Below are 20,000 nucleotides of genomic sequence, written 5' to 3'. Positions count from 1 at the left end.
GAGGTGGTAACTGAGGTGGTAATGGGTAATGAGGTGCCTTGTTCATAGCGGCGCCCCGTGTGGCTTGTGGCGGGAATGTGCCTCGGCCAGCTGACGGGATTGTGTTAAGTGAAAGTGTGACGTACATTAAACACCGGCTGCTTCTGCTGGTCATCAGTGTCTCAAGGGCTTGTGGCGAGGACTATGGAGTGTGGGGGGTGGTTATAATATGCGAGTTATCATTTCTTGTCCTTATTACGCATCTTCAGGTAACTCGAGGTGTCTTCAAGTGGTGGTGGTGTCGTAAAATGGTGGTTCTTTTGATTATCAGTGTATCGAGGCCGTGTGCCGAGGATTGAGGACTGTGGGGGTGGTTCTAATATATGTTGCTTTCTAATAAGTGGCGTATCTTTTCTTCCCTTCCTTACTTCACCAGGTATCCGCCAGGTGTCTATTTGATCAGTATCTCGTGACCTTGTGGTGAAGAGTGTGGGGTGTACAAATGCTTCTAACGTGTGGGCTACCTTTCTTTGCCTTCTTTACGTGTCTTCAGTGTCTCAGGAGTCCTAAACTGAAGGCTGTGGTGATTGTCAGTGTCTCTATCTATATCTCGTGGCCTTGTGATAGAGTCTGAGGTGTGGAAGTGACTCATTGCTTTATCTCACCTTTACATGACTCCAGCTATCTCACGATGCTCAAAAAGGTGAATTCCAAAGTGAAAACTCCTATTTTTCCGTAGCTTCAGCTCGAACCAACGCTCCCGGATGCACAACACGCACGACCTCGCCAGCAAAGGAATCGTGTCATATACAAATTCCGCTTCTATTTACACGTGTGGATCCTTCATTACAGCGACAGAGAGACGAGAAATACCACTCGCACCCCCTATCCCCTCTGACCCCCCAGCCATTGCTCCAGGAAGCACCCTCACCCCCTCCACTGACACCACACACGCGACACACCAGCAAACGTAATATAAACCATAAACAAACTCACCTAATTGGAAGCAGAAGTGAAATACCGACTAAGCAGGGGAATTAAATCGCATTAGGAGTCTTTTGCAGTCCTTTACCGCTATTCATTTGCCGCCGTAGCGAAAATGCAGGTTGTGTTGTGAATCCTTGTTGTTTTTTTCTACTGTAGGAGATTGGAGTGGTGAGTGAGTCTGTGTAGGGGGTGTACGAAGCTGTGTTAGTGGTGCAGGAGAGAGGGAGAGGTGAGTGAGTGAGTGTAGGGAGTGTACGAAGCTGTTAGTGGTGCAGGAGAGAGGGAGAGGTGAGTGAGTGAGTGTAGGGAGTGTACGAAGCTGTGTTAGTGGTGCAGGAGAGAGGGAGAAGTGAGTGAGTGAGTGTAGGGAGGCGAGGAATGCAAAACTAGTGGGTGAGTGAGTCAGTCTGAAGGATGGCGGAAGGTTCCTGGAAAAAAATAGTGAGTATTTTTATCTAGTTGAGAAGTGGAGAAGCATGCAGGAAAGGTTTCTCTCTCTCTCTCTCTCTCTCTCTCTCTCTCTCTCTCTCTCTCTCTCTCTCTCTCTCTCTCTCTCTCTCTCTCTCTCTGCTCTTACCTTTGCCTTTCCATTTGTTTGTCTCCTTTCATGTTTTCTCGCTGTCGTTACGTCCGTCTGCCTGTCTGTCTGCTTGTCTTTCTCTCCCTTTGTATATTTTTCCCATTCCTCGCTGCGTCCTTCTACTTACTTCATTGTCTGTGTGTCTGTCTGTCTTACTCCCCTCTTTGTGTATGCATTCTCCATTTCTCGGGTTTACCTGTTTATTTTTCTGTCTGTCCGTTCGTCTGTCTGTCAAGGGAAGTCCATCGCAGGCTCTATTAAAAAAGAAAGAAAAATAGAAAAAAAAATCATCAGGAAAACCGGAATGAATTTTTCTGAGTAAAAGCAGAATAAGTTCATAATATTTTCGCCTCAGCCGCTGCCGCCACCGTGAACTGGAGGAGGAGGAGGAGGAGGAGGAGGAGGAGGAGGAGGAGGAAGAGGAGGAAGAGGCATTATTTTCCTACATTTTGTGATTCTAATTAAGCGAACAATGGTGGTACTATTTCACTATCTCATTTCACAAAGCAAGACGCAAATTTCTTTTCATTGAGATCTTACATTTTCCTTCTTTTTGCTTATATATTTATTTATTTAACGCAGGCACCCCTTCCACCTCGCCCTTACTCCTCCATCCCCCCCCCCCCCCGTGTGTCTGTGTGTGTGTGTGTGTGTGTGTGTGTGTGTGTGTGTGTGTGTGTGTGTGTGGCATTCAGCACCATCCCAAGTCTTCGTAAAGCAGAGAAGCGACCCCCCCCCCCTCTCTCTCTCTCTCTCTCTCTCTCTCTCTCTCTCTCTCTCTCTCTCTCTCTCTCTCTCTCTCTCTCTCTCTCTCCTGCATTCCGTCCGTCCTTCTCTCTTTTCTTCGTTTTTCTTTCCATTTCCTTCCTTTACAATATCTATTCTCCTCTTTTTCCTATTTGTTACTTTCTTTCTTCCTTCCTTCCTCTTCCTCTCCCTTTCTCTCTTTTCTTCTTCCATCTTCATTCCTTTCCTTCATTTTCTTCCCCCTGTCTCCCTTTTTCTTTCCACTCCATCCCCTTTTAACTTTCTCTCCCTCTCTCTACCTCTCTTTCTCTCTCCCTCTCTCTCCCTTAACTCTCATCTTCCTTTCTCTCTCTCCCCTCTTTTCCCCTTGCTACCATATTCCCCTCTCTTTTCCTTCTCTTCCCTTCCTTCCTCTCTTTCTCTTTCCCGTGTCCATCCCTTCCTCTCATTTCACATTCTATTCCTCGACCAGTCTCTCTCTCTCTCTCTCTCTCTCTCTCTCTCTCTCTCTCTCTCTCTCTCTCTCTCTCTCTCTCTCTCTCTCTCTCTCTCTCGTTCTATTCCTTTCCAAGCCTCCCAGATTCTAACTTACAGCCTCTCTCTCTCTCTCTCTCTCTCTCTCTCTCTCTCTCTCTCTCTCTCTCTCTCTCTCTCTCTCTCTCTCTCTCTCTCTCTCTCTCTCTCTCTCTGGCCCGGCTTAATATTCACCTCTCGGCGGACAAGAAGCGAGGTCACAAATGCGGAAAATCACTGGAAGTTGAAAAATTAAGAAGTATTGTTCCCCCGAATTATTGTCATTTGCGCGGAAAACTTAACCGTGGGACCCTTCCGCTGCGCTATTATTATTATTACTGTTACTACTATTATTATTATTATTATTATTATTATTATTATTATTATTATTATTATTATTATTATTATTGTTGTTGTTGGTAGTGGTGGTGGTTGTTGGGTGTTCTTTCATTATTACTACTGTTGTTATTGTTACTACTACTACTACTGCTACTACTACTACTACTACTACTACTACTACTATGGGTCCTACTATTGTAGTGCAAAAGGTCAGAGAGAGAGAGAGAGAGAGAGAGAGAGAGAGAGAGAGAGAGAGAGAGAGAGAGAGAGAGAGAGAGAGAGAGAGAGAGAGAGAGAAAGTTTGCTCGTTTTCGTACATGTATTTTTTTTATTTTACTTTTATTTTTACTTTTATTATGTAGTGAAGTTTTTTTTTATTTATTTTTTTACTTTTTTTTTGTTTTAGCAAGGATGTGTTTCCGTACGTGCGTGCGTGCGTGCAGCGAGTGGGCTGTTTGTTGTGTTACGGTGTCAAATGCTGCGTGTGCGTGCGTGTGTGGATGTGCGTGCGTGTGTGCGTGCGTGTGTGCGTCTCTGTTCTCGAAAACCCAACACACATTGTGTGGTTGTTAGCTAGTTGTGTGAACGAGTGAATGAGCGAGACTTGTGTGAGGCATGAATACGTGTATGAGTGAACGAGCTAGGCTTCAGTCATAAGTGTTAAGTTGAAGTGCGCGGCCTGGCGCCGGGAGATCACCTACCTCCAGCCTTCTGTTCACACCTTCTGTGAATAAACACCTGCACTGTTACCTGCGTTTCCCAGTGCCCCTGCTGGTCAAGAGTCGAACATGGCGCAGTGAGTAGGATCAGGACAAGGCTGCAGTGGGTACGGCGCAGAATGGAGAAGCAGTTGGAGGCGCTGGCTGCCCTGCTAGCGCGACAGTCGGAGCAGAGTCAGGCTCGCGAGGAGCGTTTAACCCAGCTGCTGGAGAGAGTGGGGACACAAGCTCCCAGTCGCACCACGGCGAGCAATGAAGGCGAAACCACAGCCCGCAGCACGTCTACCCAGGGCGCGAGGTTCCCGACGTCCGCCACCATCATTCCTCACTTAACGGCGTCAGCATCTTTACGTGAGTTCGACACGTGGCGCCATAAGTTTGAAGGATACGTAACCCTCGCCAGGATAGACTGTCTCTCCCTGGCTGAGCAGAGGGCGGCACTCGCTGCTGTCCTAGACGACGAGTGGACCCGTACACTTCGCTACGGGATAAGCTTACCGAGAGACGCGGAGTTAAGAACCATCCTCGATGCAATGTGTGAGTACCTGCGAAGCCAGCGCAACATCATCATGGATAGAAGAGACTTCTACTCCCGCGTGCAAGAAACGCAAGAAGGTTTTGACGACTTTTTATGTGCTGTAAAGGAAATCGCCAATTTCTGTGACTTTTGCGACCAGTGCATAAACCATCAGCTGCGTGACAGAATTGTCGTTGGGACACGAGACGAAGTGGCTCTGAAACGCATGCTGGAAAACAAGAAACTCACCCTTGAAAACGCCATAGATATTTGCAGAGCATCAGAGAGCGCTAACCAGTGTAGTGCAGTACTAAGGGGCGGCTCTCACTCTTCGAGCCATGGTGTGAACGCTGTCTCGAAACTACAGGAAGGGCAGTTTCGGGGCTCAAGCCCCACGGGCTGTTATCGTTGTGGCAAAAATTGTCGCAGTGACAAAAGGGGATGCCAGGCAATAGATAAAGTGTGTCGTAACTGCGGGAAAAGAGGGCATTTTGCGAGTGTATGTCAGCAGACAGTGAGGAAACGACGAGGAGCTTCGAGGAGTTCCTCAACTGTCTCTCCTCATCGCGGTGCAGGCCCGAGGCGGGGAGCCAGTGCCAGTGTATACCAGCTCTTATCAGGCGTATACACAAAGACGGTGACGGCACGACCTGCGCCCCAGGTGCTCATTACCGCCACACATCCCGCTGGAAGAGACAAGATTACGTGGACTCCTGACTCTGGGGCCGAAACGACCGTTATTGGCCTCGACACGGCAACACTCCTTGGAATCCCGCCCTCCAGCTTGGCGCCCGCTGATGGTGATGGACTTTATGCTGCCGGTAATCACCCCCTCACCTGTGTAGGAACTTTCTCGTCGCACTTGCAACTGGGCGACAGGGAAGCTGAGACTGTTGTGAGCGTGGTGAAGGAGGTGAAGGGGGCGCTGCTTAGCTGGTACGATTCCATCGCTCTCGGAATCCTCCCCGAAGATTTTCCGGCTCAAATCCGACCGCTACGCAGGGAAGAACAGCACACCGGCAACAGCTCCATCAAGTACCCGACCGCCTCGCAGCCACCTCTATCTACGCCCACAGAAGTGATCAGCTGGCCTCATTCCTACGACCCAACGCCACAGCAGCGTGCGCGGGCACGCTGCTGCTGTGATCAAGGCCTTTCCCAGCGTCTTCGAAGCAAAGGAAGGTTTACGTGCAATGGCTGGTGGATCCATGGCCATCGAGTTGACAGACGACGCTCTCTCACGTGCTCCAGTACAGGACCCAGTGGAGGAAGAGGATGCTGCTACTTCTGGTGACCTCGACCCTCTCCACTCAGCGGTCATCTCAGCGTTATCTGCCACCAATGAGGACGGCGTCCGCTTAGCACCACTCCAGGATCAGACTGTGGAAATGGTACGTGCCGCAGCAGCAAGAGACGGGGAGTACTGCTTGCTCAAGAACGTCATCATCGAGGGCTTCCCTGATCATTGCCACGACCTCGATCACCGCTTGCGTACGTACTGGCCGGTGCGCAGTCTGCTGGCCGTAGACGACGACCTGGTGGTTTACGGGCCGAGGCTTCTTATTCCTCACAGCCTCCGCCGAGAAACACTAGAGCGACTCCATGACAGTCATCAGGGGATGGAGCGCACCAAGCGACGGGCCCGACAAACGGTGTACTGGCCTGGTATGGACAGAGACGTTGAGAACGTCGTTTCTGGATGCTCACTATGCCGTCCACTCCTACCAAGCCCAAGCCAACGAACCTCTCTGGCAGGACACGGACACACCCAGCAGGGTGTTTGAGTCAGTTTCTGCAGACTACTTCCACGCAGCAGGCCGTACATACCTCGTGTATGTAGATCGCTTGTCTGGGTGGCCTCACGTGTCTGCATGCTCACGTCCAGCATCGGCTGATCAGCTCGTTCGTGTCCTTCGGGGTGTGTTCGCCGACACGGGCGTGCCTGTTCTCCTGAGGACTGACGGTGGACCGCAGTTCACTTCTTCATCGGTACGGCGCTTCCTGGCTCGATGGGGGTGGAGCATCGTGTATCTTCACCTCATTATCCACGCTCCAATGGTCACGCCGAGGCAGCGGTCAAGTCCGTGAAGAAGCTGATCCTCACGACCACACAGCAGGGACACCTGGACGAGGATGCGTTCGCTCGCGGGTTGCTGGAACTGCGCAACACTCCGAGGGCGGAAGGGCGATCACCAGCACAAGTCCTCTTCGGTCATCCTATGAGGTCCTGTGTCCCGGCTCATCATCGCTCATACGCTCAGCAGTGGCAGCGCGCTGCTGATGAGTGCGACGCCAAGGCAGAGCGACTGAGGAAGAAAGCGAAACTTCGCCACGACGCGTCCGCCCGTACTCTTCCTCTCCTGCACCTCGGTGGCCACGTCGACGTTCAAGATCACACGACAGGCCTCTGGGATCGCCTGGGTGTCATCGTGGCTGTTGGGCGAAGGAGAGACTACCTCATCAAGATGGGCAGCGGTCGCGTGATGTGGCGTAATAGAAGACACCTACGCCCACACAGACCTCTTGCTCCCCTTCCTGTCGAGCAGCACACCGCTCATGGCGGTGCAGCGCTTCAGCATCAGGGTCACGAGGAACACCACCATCCCGGCAGCCCGGAGCATCAGGGTAACGGGGTACACCGTGGCCGAGAGCAACCAGAGCGTCGAAGCAGCCGACAGCGTAGGGAGCCGAGACGACTGCAGGTGCGGTGGCACCGTAGCACCTACGATTAGTCGTACGTGTTCATTGTACGCTGTGTTTGTTTTGTGTATATGTACCGTGTTTTCTGTACTTCAATCATTGTAACTTTGTTTCATGTGTTACGGTAGCCATAACAAAGATAAGGAATCTTCCTTATGTCTCGGGGGAGGTGTGTGGTTGTTAGCTAGTTGTGTGAACGAGTGAATGAGCGAGACTTGTGTGAGGCATGAATACGTGTATGAGTGAACGAGCTAGGCTTCAGTCATAAGTGTTAAGTTGAAGTGCGCGGCCTGGCGCCGGGAGATCACCTACCTCCAGCCTTCTGTTCACACCTTCTGTGAATAAACACCTGCACTGTTACCTGCGTTTCCTGTGCCCCTGCTGGTCAAGAGTCGAACACACATCAACATTTAAATATATTTCCTTTATCTATTTTCTATTTTCTCTACGTCCATTTTGTAGCCAGTCTGTATTTTTCTGTCCAACTGTAGAGGAAGGGAAACAGGCGAGGGGGAGGGAGAGTAATAGTAATAGTAGTAGTAGTAGTAATAGTAGTGGTGGTGGTGGTGGTGGTGGTAGTGGTAGTAAGAGAAGGAAGAGAATGAGGAAGCCGAAGAAAATAAGAATAAGATTAACAATAAGACGAGAGGGAGGTGGAGAAATGAGAGGAGGGAGAAGAGAGAAGAGGTATAAGAAAAATAATAATAATAATAATAAGAGGAGAAAGAATAAGAGGAAGAAAATGAGAAAACAAGCAGGTATGTACTTCAACCCTTCCTTCCTTCCTCCCTCCCTCCCTCCCTCCCTCCCTCCCTCCCTTCCTTCCTTCCTTCCTTTCTCCCTTCCTTCCTTCCTTCACAAATACACAAAATTCTATTCACTGTTTCCCGTAAGCACATTGTATTTCTCAAAGGGCGTTCGTACGGTGAATCTTAAGCACCTTCCCTGTGTGTGTGTGTATGTATGTATGTGTCTGTGCGTCCGTGTGTAGTGGCTGTATATGCTAATGAAATATACAGGTGTGTGAGTCTCATTATTACTTAAGTGTAGTGAGTCTTTACTTATTCACTTTATTAGGGAGAGCACTTGGAAGCGTGATTGTGGTGAGATGAATGATGTAAGAGAGAGAGTGAGAGAGAGAGAGAGAGAGAGAGGAGTAGACTAACACATATTCTACCCGATCTTTTTCTTTGTTTTCTTGTCATTTTTCTTCTTTTTTTTTGTACCTATTGTTAGTTACTTATGTGGATTTCGTATGTGTGTGTGCTGTTAGTTATTTATGTGTAATTCTCTCTTTTTTGTATGTTTTTATTGATTATTTAAAGGTTTTGTAGTATATTTTCTTAGTGTGTGTTCGTAAGCTGTTGCTGCTGTTACTACCACCGCCACCACCACCACTGAAACAACAACAACCACCACCATAATCACTCTTTACAAAACCCACTTAGATTTTCCCATAACATTAACTCAACGACTATTTATCACCCTAAGTAGTTTATCACCAGTCTGTTTTTCCTTGATTTTTTTTTCTCGTTCGTATCTTGGTCAGGTCAGAAGGAAGAGTGACGATCATAGGAACTTGTTTTATAGTCTTAAGTTTATAGTGAGCCTTTGCTACCTGGAGCGTTCAAAGAGGTGGAGATAATAGTGACAAGAATAAAGCTTTTGCATCCCTTCTCCCCTGCCTCTCTTTCTCTTCCTCTCTCTCTCAACCTGTGTGCCTCCCTCCCTCTATCTCTCTATCTCTCATATTTACACAACTGGATGCACGCCAAGGGACACAGGTAGAGGAAAAAAAGGAGAGGAAAGAGGAGGAAAAAAAAATTCTGTTCTCTTATTGCTGTTTCATAAAGCAAGATAAGAAAAGGGAAATAAAAGAAGTTACTATCTAAATCTACTGAAATTTGTCAAGTGTGTGTGCGTGTACCTCTCTCTCTCTCTCTCTCTCTCTCTCTCTCTCTCTCTCTCTCTCTCTCTCTCTCTCTCTCTCTCTCGACACGACTGTGGCTCATAATTATAAATGTTAATGTGTTTTATGTATTTCTTTTTAATATTAATGGACTTAGTTTGTGGGTTTGTAATTCTGGAAGTTGCTTAGTTAGTTAATTAATGTGCGGGCGAGTGAGTGAGTGAGAGAGTGAGTGAGTGAGTGAGTGAGTGAGTGAGTCATCCAGGGAGTTTATGTCTGGGTGAGTGAGTGAATGAGTGAGTGACTGAATAAATGAGTAACTGAACGAACTATCAAGCTGGAGAGAGAGAGAGAGAGAGAGAGAGAGAGAGAGAGAGAGAGAGAGAGAGAGAGAGAGAGAGAGAGAGAGAGGTCATGCATTCGTCGGTTTGACAGTTCATTAGTCAGGGAGATAATAGGATGGTTCAACATTCGTATATTTATTTGTTTATGTGCGTAATTCTTAACTTATTTACTTGCTTGCTTGTTCATTTACTTATGGAGGAGGAGGAGGAGGAAGAAGAGTTGATCATGCTCTATTTATTTACTTTCATATTTATTGACTTACGCACGAGGAGGAGGAGGAGGAGGAGGAGCAAATTCAGGCATGGCAATAATTTGTCTTCCAGTAGCAGTGGTGGTAGTAGTAGTAGCAGTAGTGTAGTAGTAGTAGTAGTTGTTGTTGTAGTTTTGTATCGTTGCTTTTCAGGTCTGGCTAAGTAGATAAGACTGTGAAATAGCTCTAAGCGGGACTGTAAATCTCTCTCTCTCTCTCTCTCTCTCTCTCTCTCTCTCTCTCTCTCTCTCTCTCTCTCTCTCTCTCTCTCTCTCTCTCTCTCTCCGTGTATATCATTTTTCGCTTTATATTGTAGATCACACAATTTTTCCCTTTTTCCCTTTCTCTCCTTTTTTTTCCCCTTTTTCCCCCTCTGGCTCTATGTCAATTCTCCGTCGTGTTTTTCCCTCCCCTCAAGTTTTATTCTTGCTCCACATTTTCCTTGCCATATTTCCATATTTTCTGTTTTTCATAATTTTTTACGCAAAGAAATGCATATTTTTTTCCCCCTGCAACGGTTTACATGTATAATTTTTCATCCAGTCACGCATCACCATAGAGAGATTATTTCCCTTATATTTTGTTTCTAATCTCTATACAAACCTACATCTCTTCGTGTAGCTTATGATATCAACTACTAAAGGCTACCAGTGCATAAGGGTGGGGGACTAGCGGTGTGCTGTTTTTTCACCCTTCCTTTGTGTTCTTTTGCGTTCTTTTGGGAGTGGTGACGTCTCCAAAGGCTAACACGCATTGGGTTTTGCTTTCTGTCCTTCCTTTATGTTCCTTTGCGTTTCCTTGGGCTCCTGACGTCTTAAAAGTTACAAGGTGCATTGGGGTTTTGTTTTCTCTCCTTCATTTGTGTTCCCTTGTGTTCCCTCGCGCTGCCTCACCTGGCCCGGGGTTCCTCAGGTAAATGGGAAGGAATAATAATAGTCGTTGCTGATAATGGCGATGATTCTTTCCTGCAGATTCTTAAATGTTGATTGCACGAGTCATTCTCTCTCTCTCTCTCTCTCTCTCTCTCTCTCTCTCTCTCTCTCTCTCTCTCTCTCTCTCTCTCTCTCTCTCTCTCTCTCTCTCTCTCTCTCTCCCTATCTCTACATTTTTCCTCCACCTCTACCTCCCTCATAAATACTGACAATGGTGCAATAAATCGGAGCGTGAGAGAGAGAGAGAGAGAGAGAGAGAGAGAGAGAGAGAGAGAGAGAGAGAGAGAGAGAGAGAGAGAGAGAGAGAGAGAGAGAGAGAGAGAGAGAGAGAGAGAGAGAGAGAGAGAGAGAGAGAGAGAGAGAGAGAGAGAGAGAGAGAGAGAGAGAGAGAGAGAGAGAGAGAGTTGATCGTCTCTACTTACTTGTGAATATAAGACTGGAAGAATTTCAATATTACTACTACTACTACTACTACTACTATTACTACTACAGCAATGATAGTGAATGAAAACACGGTTCCTTTTTCTAAACTATCAACATCTTTATTCTTATTAAATTTTAAACATAGAATCACAGCAAAAAATTTGATTCGTGTACAAATATAATTCTCTGTCGCTCTCGAGAAACATTTTTTTCTTTATCTTTTTTCTTTTTTCTATTTTGGATCAACACCCGAGGAGGAGGAAGAGGAGGAGGAGGAAGTAATGGAACGTTTATTATTATTACTATTGTTTTTCTATTTTTCCTTCTCTCTCAACCGTTTATATATTTTTTGTGCTCGTAACGTTTTTATTTTGATCGACTCCGTTTTCTGTGTGTGTGTGTGTGTGTGTGTGTGTGTGTGTGTGTGTGGGGCAACCCCGCTCTCCTTACTTACAGGGGACTGTGTTTTAGCTCGAACGAGGACAGTTTTAGGAGAGAGAGAGAGAGAGAGAGAGAGAGAGAGAGAGAGAGAGAGAGAGAGAGAGAGAGAGAGAGGAGAAGAGAGGAGAGGCTTTAACTATTACAACACTTTGCTCGTCTTTCATTTCCTGTTGAGTTCCTCCTTTGCCTTCCTCGCATTGCGGCGCGTCGGGGCGAGGCGCACCATTAATGTGTTCACGGCTTGATTCACTCCCGGGCGAGACTGTGTGTGTTGCTTCACGAGACTGGCGAACGAGACGCTTCGAAAAGGTGAAGCGGGAGGGCGGTGCGGCGCTTCCTTCGGGAAGGAGGGGGAGGGAGATGGGAACTCGCGGAAAGGAAGGGGGGTGGGGAGAAGCTAGTGTCGTTTAGGTGGGTAGTGCACTGGGTGGCAGCGTATGTCATTATATCAAAAGGACATCATCGTATGTACGTCACGAGGGTGTGTCGGGGAGGGCGCGGTACCCCTGGCCAGGTTCAGGGTCCCGGGGCGTTGTGTGTCCCGCGCCCCTCACGACGCGGCACTAGCATGGCCCTGGCTCGACTTAGCGTGGCTCGGGGGTCCTGGTGAGCGGCTCAGCGTGGCTCGGGGGTCCTGGTGAGCGGCTCAGGCCTGGATCTCACCAGGGTGGGGGGCGAGGCGCTCGCGAACCCCCGGAGGGTGGGGTGGACGCGCACGATCACCGGGGCGGGAATCACGGAGCCTAGTGTCAGGGGGGCGTGTTTCGTGAGGCTGAGTATCGCCAGTGTCAGTGTCTGTGTGTGTCTGGCCAGCGCGGGGCCCGCCGCAGCTGAGGGGCGCGCTGTCCTCGCCGCCTGGGTCTCGGTCACTGTAACATGTCTGGGTGGAGTCTCCGTCACACTGGACCTCCTGGTGTCTCAGCTCAACGCCGCGAACCTGGTGAAGCTCACGGTCACCAGGACGAACCTCCTGGGGCCGCTCCTCGCCAGTATCGCCTTTAGCTTGGCCGTGCTGGGGACTCACGTCCTCAGTCTTCTGGTGCCCTGCCTCTGCGAGAGGGTGCTCCTGGCTGCTGGCGCCGCAGGGACTCTCGGTGGGAGAGCTGGAGTCCTGGGACGGGAAGAACACTGGCGGAGGGTGGCGGGGCGGAGGCGGGGAGGGCGTGGACGGCCACGCGGGCTGCGGGGCGGAGGGCACGTCTGTCTGGGTGGTGCCGTCCACCCGGGGTGGCGGCGCGGCGTCCAGGGGGCGGGGCGTGGGGGCCCGCACGGCACTGTCCGTGTCCTGCGTCGCGTGGGGCGGGTGGGCCCTCAGGCACAAACCCTCCCCTGGGCCAGTCGCTCGCGGCCTGCGGGGCTGCCGGGGATGAGGCTGGACGAGGGGGCTGTGTCTCAGGGGGGCTAGACTCACAGGGATTCCCGCCGGCGTGGTGGTTTGTCCCGCGCTGCTCCACCGCCGTTGCTCTGCCGAAGTTCCCCGTGGCGCTGTGTGCTGTGTGTGCTGCCTGCTCGCTGTACGCGACCCTGCCCTGCTTGCTGCCCGGCAGGGAGTCCCCCGCGCCCATCCTGCCCCCAGGCCCAGTCCCCGCCACGGCGCCCATGGAGGCGCAGTACGCCCTCTGGAGGCCCTTGGGGGACCATTGCGGCGCAGCTGACCACTTGTAGGGCGAGCCGGTCACCAGGTCAGGGTGGCTGCGCTGGGCATCTCCGCGGTAGTCAGGGGTGGGACGCCCCCTCCTTCCCTCCTGCAGTTCCGCGGCAGACCCCGCCAGGCTGCGGTTAGGGTAGTGGTGGTGGTGGTGGCGCAGGTTGAGCGGCGGCGGCGGGGGTGGTGGCGGCGTCTGGGTGTAGGGGAGCTGGTAGTACGTGCCGTCGCTGTCCTCGAACATGCGCAGGTCGAAGCTGTTGGCGGCGCTGACGGAAGAGCAGGTGGTGGTAGTGTTGCGGGACCAGTCGTGGTCGCCCACAAACAGGGGCGAGGCGGGCTCCGTGGAGCTGTAGTCTGTCAGGCTCGCCAGGTCGCTCCTCGGGCGGTCCTCGTCGCTGTCGGCGCCGTGCAGGTCTACACTCAGTTGTCCCTGCAGTAGGCGCTCCGAGGGCCGCTCAGCAATGCGCTGCGCCGCGGGGGAGGCCTTGGCGGAGGAGTCGCTGGGCGCCGTCACCGGCATGTTGTAGTACAGGTGCTGGTCGTACGCCGTGGGCTCCTCCTCCTCGCCTTGCCCCGCTGCCTTTTCTGGCGCGGCGCCCTGCGTCTCGAAGCTCTGTAGGGCGGCGTGCGGCGGTGCGGAGGGTGCCGCGCTTCTGGCAAAGTCGTCATTTTTGAGCACGATGGAGGAGGGCCTGGAGGAGCAGCTGGACTGCGGGGCGTCGCGGGCGCGGGCGTGACTCCACAGCAGGTGGGCGTCCGAGGCGGTGGACCTCAGTAAGGCCTGCTTGTATGGTGAAGCGTTACAGGAGGGCGCCGTGGAGGAAGGGTACGGGCGGCCCTCGCGGGGCTGAACCACCTTGCAGGGCGTCGTGCCCTCGTGTGCGGGACGCCCTGCACTGGACGTGGTGAGGCAGGGGCGGCAGCAGCAGCACCAGCGCCACCTTCCCTTCTTGAGGTCCTGCCACCTGGTGGTGTCTCCACGGCGCTTGTGCTGCGCATCCCGCAGGCCGGGCAGCGAGATGAGGGCCAGCAGCACCCAGGCCAGGACCTCCAGGCCGCTGCTGGCACTCTGGAAGGCCAGCCAGTGCCATGGGCGGGGCGGTGGCAGGCGCGTGGTGACGAGGGAGCCCAGGAGGCCGTACAGGTGCAGGCCTGCCAGCATGACCTGCACCAGCGTAGTGACCAGCGTGAGGCGCGCCGCGTACAGCAGCGAGGCACACGTGTGCTGCGTCACCCACTCTGGTGTGGCGCGCCCTACCGTCACCGTCATGAGGCTCGGCGCGTGCTGCAGCGCTTGCACCACGCGGCACGTGCCCACGCAGCTGCCCAGACCCACCACGCCGCCCCAGGCCGCCGTGGCAGTGCGCGAGGCGGCCCTGAGAGGCCCTGCGTGCTTGGGGAACTGCACGGCCAGCACGTGTGTGGACACGGCCACCAGGAAATGGAAGACTGTGATGATGGCGAGGGTGATAGGAGCGTGATTGGGCGGCGGGTGGGGCGGGCAGCGCCAGGCCTGCACTAGCGCCATCACCACCACGGCGAGGGCGGCAGTGAGGCAGGGCCAGCCGATGTCCTCCACCACGCCGGCCAGCGCCTCGGGCAGCCTGTCCTCCGTGCCGTAGGGGTCGTGGAAAAGGTGAAGGCAGCGCGACATGGCGGCCACCAGCATGAAGAGGTGCAGGCTGAGGTGGTGGGTGAGGGGCAGGAAGCGGCTGGCGCCCCGCACCCTGGCCAGCAGTAGCACGGCCAGCAGCCCCACCACCGTGAACATGCTGGCTGAGCAGTACACGTGCACCGCCCACGCCACGCCCAGCGACCCCGCCCACGACCCCTCCGGCTCGCCCTCCGCCTCCTCCACCTCGCCGCCCATGATATCCGAGTACAGGTCCGGAAAGGCGTCCATGGGGCGCTGGTCGTCCATGTTGAGCAGCAGGTCCTGCAGGTCAGGCCACGCTGAGGGCTGCGGACGTGGCAGCGTGGGACCCTTCTTGCTTGGGGGGAAGGAGGGCGGGGGTGGGGTGGAGGTGGTGGTGCTGGTGGTGGTGGTGGTGGTGGTGGTGGTGGTGGTAGTGGTGGTAGGCGGCGTGGAGATGCCGTAGGCCACGCCGCGGAAGATGGCTGCCAGGGAGTGCTCGATGCTACTGCTGTGGTTACTGTGGCTGCGGTGCAGTCGCTCCTCCTCCGTCGGCCAGCGGGAGAACACTCCGCGCCCCACCGCGCCCCGCACACCCGCGCCGTGCATCCTGGGGTTGTTGATAAGTGGCGCCGCCCGCAGCCCCACCTGTCCGTGCGACGGGCTGGGCACGCCGAGCAGGGCCAGGGCGCCCAAGAGACACGCCGCCCACACTCCCATTTCTGTCCTTCGACGTCACAATCTGGGGGAGGAAAAGCAGGGAGCGTCAGGGGAGGTATTGAGGGCTCCTGTGTCCGTCCCTCGACGTCACAACCTGTAGGGAAAGCAGTGGGGGGCGTCAGGTGCGAGTTGGGGCTGATGTGTCTATCCCTCGGCGTCAGAACCTGTAGGGGCAGCAGGGAGATGTTAAGGGCTGCTGTGTCTGCCCTCACAACCTGAATGGGGGCCCTCGGTCGGGTGGGGGTGAGAGTTGAGGGGTGGTGTGTCTGTGTGGGGGGCTGAGGGTGGCGTCTAGGGGTGCGTGTGTGTCTGGGTTGTCAACAAGGGCGGTGCGTCCCTCCCTAATGGCGGCGGCAGTTAGCGCAGTCTCCCCTCCTGTCGCTTCCTGCCGTGGCGGCGCGGCGACGGGAACTCCGCACAACACCCATGAAAAATGTTACCGATGGGAGAGAGAGAGAGAGAGAGAGAGAGAGAGAGAGAGAGGCAGGTGTGTGGAGGCTGGAAAGCAATTTAGAGGTGTCTGAGGCGCCGAGCGTGACCACAACATTCGTCTTACAACCACCCCAACTTCTCCTCCTCCTCCTCCTCCTCCTCCTCCTCCTCCTCCCTCTCCCCCTCTCCCCCTCTCCCCTCCTCCCCAACATTCCTGTCCCTCCCTCCATTCGTCCCCCCTCTACCCTTACTCACATTCCCTTCCCCCAACCACGTTCATCCTTGTCTTCCCTCACTCCTCCTCCTCCTCCTCCTCCTCCTCCAGCTCCGATATATTTGACGTGGAGGCTTTATCCTTACGCTTCTCTTTCTCTTCGTTTGCCTTATCAGACATCTCCTTTATCCTCCCATCTCTCTCTCTCTCTCTCTCTCTCTCTCTCTCTCTCTCTCTCTCTCTCTCTCTCTCTCTCTCTCTCTCTCTCTCTCTCTCTCTCTCGTTCTGCCCTTTATGAGAGAGAGAGAGAGAGAGAGAGAGAGAGAGAGAGAGAGAGAGAGAGAGAGAGAGAGAGAGAGAGAGAGAGAGAGAGAGAGAGAGAGAAATCAAACATATTAATATTCTAAAATGGAGAAGGAGAAGATAAGATTACTTTTTTATATATTTATTTTATTTCTTTATCTTTTTCATCTTTATTTTGATTTTTTTTTGTTGCAGTGCTCAGCTGGTTGTGTCTTTGTTGTTGTGCGTGCGTGCGTGTGTGTGTGTGCCTGCAATTAAGTGAAGGGGATTATGTTTGTCCCTTTGCAATCCACCTTTGAGGGATTTGTGTAACCGTCTTTATTTTTGGTTCCTCTTTCAACTCCTAAAGCTTTATTGTCTTTTATTTTCAAGTTCAGTTACTCTCGTTTTCCTTTTCGTTTCGTTTTCTGGTCTTTCTTTAACTTATTGTCTCTGTGTTACTTTACATTGATTTTTTTTTGCTTTATTTTTGGTTCCTTTTTCAACTCGTAAGCTTTATTATTGTGTTTTATGTCTGCTTTATTTATTCTTTTCTTCCTTTTCGTTTGTTTTGATTTATTCTTTACTTGTTCTTTATCATTTGTTGCTTTGTATTCCTTCCTGTTTGCTTTATTTTATGGTTCTTCTTCCATTCTCGTTTGAATATTTATAGTTGTCTAATTTCTGCCATCTTGTATTCTTGTATCTTGTCTTGTCTTTCCTGTTCATCTTTATCTTTTGTTTTTATCTATTTTTCGTTATTTATTATTGCTTCGTATTCTTACCCTGCTTTATTTGTCTTCTTCATTTTTGTTTTATTTGTTTTATTATCTCTCGCTTTGTATTCCTTTCTGTATTAATTTTTCTTCATTTATTTCTTTTATCACTATTTCTGCTTAATTTCTATGTTTATTTATATTTTCATTTGATTTTTTTCTTTTCTCGTATTTTTGTTTTTTTCAGTTGAATTTTTTGCTTTCATTCTTTTCTTCATCGCCTCCTTTTCTTCATCCCTTTGCCGTTACTGTGTCTCCTTACCTCTCATCACCATTTTTCGCCTCTCTTTATGCTGCATCATCATTTTTTCTGTCTTTTACCCCTCCATCATCATTTTTATTTCTCATTACCTTTCATCACCATTTTTGTGTCTATACTTCATCACCATTATCATTTTTGCGTCTCTCTTATCTGCCATCATCATTTTTGTATCGATCTTTCATCATCATCATCCCCTTTTATCTTTTTCCTTTTTTTTTTCAACCTCTCATCGTCACTACTTCCCTAATTCCCCTTCTCCTTAATGTAAGAGTGATTTAATAGCCTTTACTCTCTCATTCCTTGTGATAGCGGGATCAGAAACGCTCTCTGATCCTTCATGTTACTCTGACAATTATTTGAACGCTAGCTAAAGGAAATCTAGTGAAATGTCTAACTTAATTGTGGATTTTGGTTCGTTCAAGCCTTTTTTTTTTATTTCCGTGTCTGTGAAGGAAGAACAAGTCTCTCTCTCTCTCTCTCTCTCTCTCTCTCTCTCTCTCTCTCTCTCTCTCTCTCTCTCTCTCTCTCTCTCTCTCTCTCTCTCTCTCTCTCTCTCTCTCTCTCTCTCTCTCTCTCTCTCTCTTTCTCTGCTTTGAAGTACTCGTTGTAAATCAAAAATTCTTCTTTGATAATTTCTTTTTCATATTTCTTCTGCCTCGTTCTCTCGTGAAACTCTTTAATATCTTGCTTTTTGAAGATTATCTTTACACTTTTTTCTTTGCCGTTCAGTATTTTTTCCCTTCAGTCTTACTCTTTTGTTTCACCTGCGCTTGCCTGCGTGAGGGACGAGTGAAAATTAACTATCCCTTCATACCAGAGTAACATAATATTCACGTTATTAAGATGAGTAATATTTCTTGTTAATCTTGCGCTATTCAATCCTGAGATTAACTTCGAGCCTTATCCTTTCCTTTTTTTTTTATTTTATTTACTTATTTATTTATTTATTTTTTTGTCGGGGGAGTAAGTCGTTCTTCATTTCCCTTGTGTTCATTGTCTACATAACATTAACATAGTCCGTTTACTTTTTTCTCTTTCTTTTGGTAAGTTTTCGTTTTCTTTGCGTTGTGTCTACATAAAATTAAACTAAAACCCTTTATTTATTTATTTATCTATTTATTTATTGGTATAGCGTTCCTCGTGTTCGTATAAGATCAACATAAAGCCAATTTCTTCTCTTTTCTTCCCTTTTTTCTTTATTTTTCCGTCAGGCGTTCTTCGTTTCTTTGTGTTCAGTAGCAGCGTACATTCTTCGTCAGATTGGTGTAGCATCCGCCTCTTTCTACCATGTATTTACCTGGCAAACACTGAACCTGCCTTGCCCCGGACGCTACAAGCCCACAAACACCTTACGCCTCGGCTCCTGAGTCCGTGATCGCCTCTTGAACTATCCCTAATGCATTGCACGAGGGGACGAGTGGATGGATGGGTGGGTGGATAGGCGGTGGCACGGTCGATGACGTTCCTCCACTCATCCACAGTCTCCCGGTTCGATAGCCACCACAGCAGCGATTTAGAAGTTGTAGATACACGGGTGGGTACGAAGGCAGAGACCGAGAGGGAAGCAGAGAGACGGAGGGAGGGAGAGAGGTGGATCTTGAGTTCTTGAGGTCCTTGTGTATGTGTGTGTGTGTGTGGAGGGAGGGTCTGTGGGTCCTTAGGTTTGTGTGTGTGTGTGTGTGTGTGTGTGTGTGTTTGAGTTCTTGCATGTAATTCTTTTTCCTGACTATTTTATGGTCTTATTGATTCTGTGGCTCTTGTGAGTTGACTTTTTTTTCTGTAACTTTGTCTATCTGTTATTTTCTCTATCTAATTTTCAGTATGTCTGTCATTCTGTGTGTGTGTGTGTGTGTGTGTGTGTGTGTGTGTGTGTGTGTGTGTGTGTGTGTGTGTGTGGATTTCTCACTATCTCTGTCGTTATGTCTATTTCTTTGTATCTACCTTTGTCTGCTTCTATCTCTGTCTATTATCCAATCTCTATTCAGTCTCTATCACTAAATTACTGGTTTTCTATCTGTACCTCTATCGCTGCGAATGTTTATTAATGCCTTGTCTCCCTCTCCCTCTCTCTCTCTCTCTCTCTCTCTCTCTCTCTCTCTCTCTCTCTCTCTCTCATCTATCTCTCCCCCGTCATGTTGATATTGTAATTTTGCTGTGGTGAGGTCAGTCGATTACAGTGGCGGTGTTGTGGGAGGGACGTTTGTAAGGACATAAGTCACGAGGCGAGGGCACGAAGGTGTGTTGTGTGTGTGTGTGTGTGTGTGTGTAGGAGGGGGACGTGTCATGGCGGTGCATTTATTGCTCTATTATTCATTAATCCATTTTTTCTTCATTAACGTTCCGCTCTGGTTGCTGTTTCTTGGTGTTGTCTTTGTTGTTGTTGGTCTTGGTTTTATTTTTTCTCTTCCTCCTTCTCTCGGTTTCATTATCGTTATGAGTCTTCTCTTTCTTTCTTGCTGTTTCTCTCTCTCTTTTTTTTTTACTCCTTCCTCCAGTCTGCACCTTTTATTTATTGTCTTCCGTGTTTCCTTCCCCTCTCCTCCCTTCCCTTCCCTTCCCTTTCCTTATCCTTTCCGCCCCTATGTTATTATTCCTTCCATTTATCTAACTTTCTGTCATCCATTCTCATTATCCGTCCCACACACACACACA

The 20,000-nt window shown here is 50.2% G+C and overlaps 2 protein-coding genes across 24 annotated transcripts in view; one reads left to right on the top strand and one right to left on the bottom strand.

The window, feature by feature from the left end:
• The window catches only part of LOC135090949 (uncharacterized), a 201,976-nt gene that overhangs the window by 16,496 nt on the left and 165,480 nt on the right, over positions 1-20,000 (top strand). For 2 of the 22 annotated variants that reach the window (XR_010262197.1, XR_010262190.1), the window contains exon 5: positions 1-383. This exon is cut by the window's left edge and continues 21 nt beyond it. The exons of 18 other annotated variants lie outside the window; for them this stretch is intronic. The gene's annotated coding sequence lies outside the window, so the exon portion shown is untranslated. Of the gene's footprint in view, positions 385-20,000 lie in introns of those variants that run through there. 2 more of the 22 variants (XR_010262191.1, XR_010262207.1) reach the window with 2 other exon arrangements.
• LOC135090938 (uncharacterized) overlaps positions 11,038-20,000 on the bottom strand; it is a 9,955-nt gene continuing 992 nt past the window's right edge. For both annotated transcript variants that reach the window (XM_063988159.1, XM_063988160.1), the window contains exon 2: positions 11,038-15,404. In XM_063988159.1, the coding sequence (XP_063844229.1) occupies positions 12,410-15,382 (2,973 nt within the window). In that variant the 5' untranslated portion in view covers positions 15,383-15,404 and the 3' untranslated portion in view covers positions 11,038-12,409. The remainder of the gene's footprint in view (positions 15,405-20,000) is intronic.

The sequence above is a fragment of the Scylla paramamosain genome, chromosome 36 (genome assembly GCF_035594125.1).
Source record: "Scylla paramamosain isolate STU-SP2022 chromosome 36, ASM3559412v1, whole genome shotgun sequence".
In the NCBI taxonomy this organism is placed as follows: domain Eukaryota; kingdom Metazoa; phylum Arthropoda; class Malacostraca; order Decapoda; family Portunidae; genus Scylla; species Scylla paramamosain.
This window is presented reverse-complemented; position numbering and strand designations above follow the sequence as displayed.